The 7,883-nt window shown below is 35.4% G+C and overlaps 1 protein-coding gene across 1 annotated transcript in view; it reads left to right on the forward strand.

Annotated features, from left to right (window-relative positions):
* RIT2 (Ras like without CAAX 2) overlaps positions 1-2,722 on the forward strand; it is a 381,462-nt gene extending 378,740 nt beyond the window's left edge. The window contains exon 5 of the mRNA XM_003924709.4: positions 1,905-2,722. Within this exon, the coding sequence (XP_003924758.1) occupies positions 1,905-2,132 (228 nt within the window). The 3' untranslated portion in view covers positions 2,133-2,722. The remainder of the gene's footprint in view (positions 1-1,904) is intronic.
* Positions 2,723-7,883: the final 5,161 nt, after the last annotated feature.

Consider the following 7,883-nt stretch of genomic DNA (forward strand, 5'->3'; position numbering starts at 1 on the left):
GGCTGAGTCCTAAAATAAAAGGATAAGAGCAACACACCAGAACCCACCTGACAGTCTGGAGCAGAACTGCCAAAAATCTACTCCTTAGCTGCTAAAAATCACTGTAGCAACAAAACAAAAAATATTTTATAAGCCACAAAGGCATTTAGGTGGTATTAATATAAGTATAACCTAATGAAAGCCAATAAATATAGAAAATAGTTCCAGAACTGTTGTGTTGCTATAAAAAGCATTAAAATGAGCACCATTAGCTTCTGGTTGAGGGAAATTCTTCCAGATAACAGAAAAATAAATGGTAACCCACATTATGCAGTGTCATACTGTTTAGTAAGATTATCACTTGTGATAATTTGAAAATCAGGGAAGTTACTTAATAAACATAACTTTGCCCAACTGCTGGTAAGCCAGAATGTTATTAGCTTTAGTTGGTTATCTTCACTGCATTTCTTAAGTTATTTTGAGATAGAAATTTGCTTTAAAAAATGGTATGCTTACCAGCAGGAATGAAAAAAACAAAAAAGAGAGAGAGAGAATCCAGACATGTTTTATATTGTAGGGTTAAAATGTGACAAGTTACTCATCTCTGTTTAACAGCCACTAATGAAATCAATCTATCACAGACTAGAGTGAATAATCTGTCTTTGGGATCAGATAGACTTGATAGATTTTTATACCCCAGCTCAGCCACTTACTAACCATATGGTGTGGTGTATCAGTTTAAAAAGTTGATTTTTGCCCTGATTACAAACAATTGCAAAATGTCAAAAGCTTAAAAGAATAAAGTTCTTATTTAAAAAAAACTAAAGTTTTTTTTCTCTTAAAAAAACTAAAGTTTTTTTTCTCTTAAAAAAACTAAAGTTTCTTAGTTATGCCACATATCCAACATGCATGAGCTGGGAGGTCTATTTATAATTCAGAGTCCTGGTAACTCAGGATTTCAGACTGATAATCTGGTAGGGCTTTATGCGAGCACTAAATTGTGAGTAGGCTTGTTAGTACCAGCTACAGGGACATATAATCCACTATGCTAAAATATGTGTATAATATCTTTATATTTTAGCTAATATTTATTCAACCCTGAGTAATTTTGTTAATCATTCTTTAAACTCTTTCAATACTTCTAATGATGATGTAGACACCAGGAGCTATAGTAGATACCAAAGGAATGGTGAGGGAGACAGACATGGTCCTTGGCCTCAGTCAGTTTGTACCATCTCTAGAGTCCATTACAATAGCATGAACCACAGCATGGGTAAGTGCCACCAAAGACTCATGGAGCCTCAAACCTGCTCTGGAATACTTGGCTAGACAGAGGCTTATTTTCCCATAATGGTGATGTTTGCTTTTTGTTTTCTTCTGAGAGAGAATTTTTTTAAAATTTTTATGACAACTTCATCTCTTTAACTTATTCTTAAATGAAGGCTGTGGACTATAGTCACAACTAACGTTTATAGAACTTTAAACACGTGCCCAGCATGTGCCTCTTTTAGATGACCTCACTTAATCTTAATAAAGAGGTTTTGAGGTAAGTATTAATATCTTATGTTGAGGACATTGGGGGAAAAAGGTCAAGAAATTTACCCAAGTTTGCAAAGCTAAAATGTAGTTGAGCTGGTACTTGAAACAAACATATTTAATATAAAGCTATTCTTTGACCACTTTGCTACGCTGCTTTTTTGAATTTCAGAGAGCTGACTTCTAGTTCAATTTTTAATCAGTTTTAATCAGGCGTCCTTTTAAGGATTCTGATTTCTCATTTGTCCTTCAAATTATAGGATTCACTCTTAAATTATCACACTTTTATCTATTTTTAATTTAACTGAGGTCCATAGCTCAAATGGAGAACATATTTTTAATTGAAGAATCTTTCTCTGTCTTTTTAATATTATTTATTTTTTCCTTAGGTTTCTACAGAAGAAGGCTTGAGTCTGGCCCAAGAATATAACTGCGGTTTTTTTGAGACCTCTGCAGCCCTCAGATTCTGTATTGATGATGCTTTTCATGGCTTAGTGAGGGAAATTCGCAAGAAGGAGTCCATGCCATCCTTGGTGGAAAATAAACTGAAGAGAAAAGACAGCCTGTGGAAGAAGCTGAAAGGCTCTTTGAAGAAGAAGAGAGAAAATATGACATGATAATCTCTGTTTTTGAGTTCCTCACTCTCTCTGAATTTTATCAGTTGGACAATTCCATATGTAGCATTCTGCTTCAATATTCTGTCTCTCTCTCTCTCTCTCTCTCTCTCTCTTTAAATATCTGCCTGTAGGTAAAAGCAAGATCTGCATAACTGTACCTCTTGAGATAGTTTTGTTTTGCCCTTAACAGTTGGATGGATTTTGTCAATCAGCTGGATATGCTGTTTAGTTTCTACAATATATTACTAAATAAAATTGACATTCCAATTGCCTCATTTCCTTTTAAAGAGTCTAGCTTCATTTGGTATGCTGTCTGGTTATAAAGGAAATATGCAAAATTGCAGCCAGAATGATAAAAGGCTCAGGGGATCTGCCTTTGCCTGATAACACTCTGGTTGTTTGCGTTTCAGGAATCTCAGTAAATAATGAAGCAGCTCAGGAAATAATTCAGAACAGAAATCTGCAGCCTGGTCTTTTTCTTAATTGTAGAAGTCATGGTGCTTCTTCTTGAATGCTCCAGAGATAAACCTTAAAGGAATTATTAATAATAGGAACTGGTTTGGGGTCATTGGAGAGCTGAAATAAAATATCGCTGCATTTACAGTGCTCTGTCTCAGTTAAGCTGTGGCAAAATTACCACAGTGAAGGCACTGGGCTGTGGCAAAAGGATGTCATCTCTGCAGTGGGAAGAGAGAAGCTACTATGAATTTGTTGGTTCATACGCTCGTAAAAGGATGCTTTGCTCCCCTATTGAGGAGTCCCTCTTAGGGCTGCTTCACCTGCATCAGGACCATTTGCAGGGTATGAGGCTTGATAGCTCCAGAGACCCTATGAGCTCCCTATATTGCTAAATTCTCCACTCTTCCCTTACATGAAATGTTACCAGAGGCTTTTCCCTTGTTTGTTTTACAATGGGTCATCATGTAAAATGAAATTGCCCATTCAGTCATTTTTTTCCTATTGTGTGAATTGGTTTATTAAATTGAAGCTTGGAAAATACACTACCAGAGAGGATAGTTCTGAATGTTTAATAGTTAAGTGTTAAGAGGAAAACCATAAAGCTAAGCATGAGATAGAATCCATCAAGCCCATCTTCATGGGTTGAAGACAGATTTTAATCATTAATTAGGGAACAAGAGGGATGAGGGCTATGGTTATCATTCAATATTCAATCACTTATTCTTTTTTATTCACAATGCCTCTGGTACTTGCTGAACTCTGAGAATTCACAAATGAATCACTCAGACATGGGCCCTAACTCCCTGTAACTTAACATTTACCTATAAGTTTCATTCCACTGAAAGAACAATGGGATTATAAATTCTGAGATGAGAAAAAGACATTTTACACAGTGATACAGATACAGCTAAAAGAGAATTTAGGGATTATCATTTTTTTTATATTTTGAACTGGAAGTAGCCTCTCAGGATATTGTACTTGTGGTTCCTTTTACTGCTTGAGGCCAAGGCTGTTTCTCAAAACCACTTAGACTTCACTTTTGTTCTCTTAGACCCTGGGATCAGAGACCTCGTCATGTACTTATCTTTTGTTACTAACCACTGCCACTTTATCCCTAGGGTTTTATTCAAGCCACATCTTCTATGGAATGAGGCAGAAACTGATCAGTTTTCCCCATCTCATATTGCCACTAAAACCAGATCCACTGCACTTTTAATTGTAAAGGACTCATAATTAGGAGGAAAGCCAAAAATAAATAAATGATAAATAAATAACATGAAGACAACATAAAGATAGCAAGATTCTTATAGTCTTAGAACTGGTCATTGTTTCCTCCTTTCGTTTACTTGAAACATTTAATTCTTTGCTCTTGTCCCATTAAATTGGCACACTCACCTTCAGTACATTCTTTGCCTTTTGCAGCAAGAATGTACTGGAGGTGAGTGTGCCAATTTAATGGGACAAAAGCATTGAAGCTGGGAAGGCCCTGTGAATGCTCCCCTCCATCAGTGACTCTTCTTTTTGCCAAAAGATGCAATCTAGGAAACAATACCTGGCACCTATTTTCCAATGGTGAGCCTGCATCTTTGAAAACCTGTTGACTGTCCTATACATAAACGATAGTGTTTGGCACATCTTCTGAGACAATCAAACCTTTATAAATTTTCATTTTTATCTTTCATTGCCACCTCTTCTGCTTTTGATCTAGAGTTCTATAGCTCATTTCTTCTTTGTTCCATCTCTTTCTTTATGCTTCTGGAGTCCTGGTAAATATTTATGTAGCTTAGGAATTCTCAGTGAGGCTTGGATTGGAACAGATACCAAGTCCAATCATTTTATTCTATAGTAGAAAGGACGTCTGTAAATTATAACTCACATGCTAAAAGAATATGAGATAATTATCACCAACAGAGACAGAGGCAGATATTGAGCATTATTTTACACCAGCCTTTCTTTTGAAAGAAAGAACCAAAAGAAAGTCTCCTCTAATAAAACCTAGGTATTTCTGCCCAAGGCCTATTGAATTACTCTTGTTTGTATAACACCAAAATGTCAAGATCTTGTTTTTAATCATATCCCTGAAAACTTCTCACCAGACCTAGGATGTCTAAATAATTCCCCAAAGCTCAAGAACTACAATGTGTATACACCTTCGTTGCCAAGCAACTATCAAAAAGTTTTTATCCAAAATGCATCAATGTTCACTGTAGGCCAATGTGTAGTCACCCAACACAATTTCTCAAATAGTAATGAAATGCCTACTATGTACCAAAAACTTTTCTGGATACTACACGTGTGTGTGTGTGTGTGTGTGTGTGTGTGTGTGTGTGTGTGTGTATTTATGTGTGTATTTATTAAAAAGGTACCAGGAAACTCTGAATACAATCTCTGCCTCTCAGAAATGTGTCATTTACCTATGTCCTATGTTAGGGTATTTCTTCATTGATTTATTTTATAGATACTCATGATTAAATAATTTCTCAGATCAGAGACAAATTGAAGCCTAAGATATTATATTTTTTTATTCAGAAAGCACTAGTTGAACCTGGAAACTTCTATAGAAAATACCAGCAAGGAACAAACATGAGCAATTAGACTACACATCATTTGTATGATGCTTAGATGCACAAGGAACAGATAGCTGCTTATTTCTCTGTAACTTATCTGTTCTTTCTCATGAACCCCTGACTCTTGGAAGAGGCAAATGGGAAGAAGATGTGACACCTTTAGGCTTGAGTGAAACTTCAGACATCAACTTTTGCTAGAATGACTTTTGATTATTGTATTTGTCCATTTTAGTAAATATAATCTCAAAAGTAGACTTTTTAGTAAATGTAATCTCAAAGAAAAGAACATATTTTCCCTGCACACCAATTATGCCATTAATATTATAACAATGATTTCTGCTGTGAACTATCTGTGTTGCAATGTGAGCATTGTTTCGTCTTCTCTAGAGGTGTAATTAAAGCCATATGATAAATACATTTTAAAATATGGTTTACAGAACAGATCTGTAGTGTCTCCTTAAAATCTAAAGTCCTTTAAAAATATAAGGATCATTTACCTTCCTTTCTAGATAAGAGAAGATACTGCAAGCAATGCTATTGTAAGGTATTCCCTTCAGGGTAGTACATTAGACAAGGGGTGAAAGCATCAGTTAAGAGAAGTTTGCCAAAGGTTTTGAATTCATTACTGGTGAGAAATGCTGGATTTATAACAATTAGACTACATGTTTAAATGTAGAAGAGGTAAAGTGAGAAATAAAAGCACTGTTAATACGCCAGTACCCTGCGGATATTTAGAAGGATCAAAAAACCCTATGAATTATAGACTCAAGAGCTTTCTGTTTGCATCATGCCAGAATCATAGACTCTGTGACTTTGAGTTAGCCAAGTCCTTCACCTCTTTGAGCACTAAGCAGTCTCCATATAAAGTGGGAATGGGATTAGGATATAGAAAGATAGACATTCCCTGAATGTGTTAGCTTGGCTTCTGGAACGTATTGTATAATATGCTATATAGCATATCTTCTGAATTCAATAGTATTTTATAGGTTAATAATAGAAATTACTTATATCATTTCAGTTATCAGTGGAAAGACAGAGGGCCTTCATGGTATTAAATATATGATCTCAAATGTCAAACTAAAATGATAGATGAACCACAAATTCAGAAGCAGATAATTGGCTCACAGATCATTCAATATTCATTTATTCATGTATTCATTCAGTTAATGTTTTGAACTCTTATGTTCAGCACACTCTACTCAGAATTGTTTGTTAACCCCTCAGTAATCAACACAGTGAACCAAACCATTCATCCATCTATTAAGAAAACATTTTCTGAGAACCTATTCTGTGTCAAGGACTGCGTTAAGCTTGGGGATAAAATTGTACTAAAACAGCCACGATCCTTGCTCTCTTTGAGCTCATGGGTTAATCAGAGAAAGATGACAATGAAATAGTTATATTTGTAATTCTAAATTTGCGACTGCAGTCAATGCAATAAAAGAGAGTTTGAGTAGGTAAATATTGTCCATAATAGGAGAACTTGACCTAGTTGAGGTGGTCAGGGCTTCCCTGAAGATAGGAGGATTGAGTTGCCATATAAAGAATGAACACAAATTATCTAGGCCAAGAGGAAAGGGAAGGAATTTAGGGGTTTCTGAGAGTAAGAGCAGCATGGGCATCATACCTATGGCAACTGGGTGAATGGTTAGTAATGGAGAGCAATATTACAGGAAACGAAAGATGAAAAAAAGGTCTGTGACATGATGAAACAGGAGGCAAAAGTTGGGGATAAGATCACGTGTGTCTATTTGAACGAGGGTTATGAGTCTGGTCTTTATCCTGAGAGAAACTAGAGGCTGTTAAAAGAATTTAAACAGTGGGGATAAAATAATAAGCATTTACCTTTATAACTGCTAATTCTGGCTCTTGAGAATTTATTGGAAGAGTATGGAATAATTCCATTTTATTTTATTAGCAATTATGTCATCTAATACCTACACTTTACTCAGCGCTGAATAGCAATTTTAAAGAATTGGCCACTCTTTAGAGAAATGTGATGCTATCATTTTTCACAACGATGACGACACATTCTTTCTACTTACAAAGAATTTTTACAAAGCCCTTTTCCAAATGGACCAGGTATTTTATTCAGGCCAAGAGCTCTTCAGACTTATTTAAATTCTGTCTGGGAACGTATGGCTATTGTCCACAATTTGATTAGTCAGTCTGACAGTTTCCTAACATGCTGGTCTTCCAAAGATCAATCTTTTGCCTAGTATGACATTTGATTTCCATGACCCACCCCAAGACATTAAGATCATGTTTTTGAGAATCAACACAATTTAGGAACTGAGTGAGGTGAAATTATTTTGTTCTATTATGCTCTACTGTAACTGAGAAGCCAGTCAAACTTATAGAGATGAGGGAAGGAAAAGAAGAAATAAAGGTATCAAACCTCATTAAAAGAAAGAGGGTAAGTTTGCTCAATGACTAGTGACAAGTGTTTTAGAAACAGAAAGTCAGCAACCAATAAGAAGTTGTGTGTAAGAGAAATTAATGAGTTAACCAATCACATCTGTGATAAACATAAGATTGTGGCATTTTAGTATTTGTACTCAAAGTTTTGCCTGATCTTATTTTTTTTAATCTCGGTAGAAGAAAGAAAAGGGAATAAATATTTCATTCCTTCATTACATCTTTTCTCTTTATGTTTTCTCTTCTAGTTCTCTAACTTAGCATGCCCTAAATATGTTGATATTTTCCAAGAGAACTGTAGCCCTTT

This window comes from Saimiri boliviensis, chromosome 13 (assembly GCF_048565385.1).
Source record: "Saimiri boliviensis isolate mSaiBol1 chromosome 13, mSaiBol1.pri, whole genome shotgun sequence".
Classification (NCBI taxonomy): domain Eukaryota; kingdom Metazoa; phylum Chordata; class Mammalia; order Primates; family Cebidae; genus Saimiri; species Saimiri boliviensis.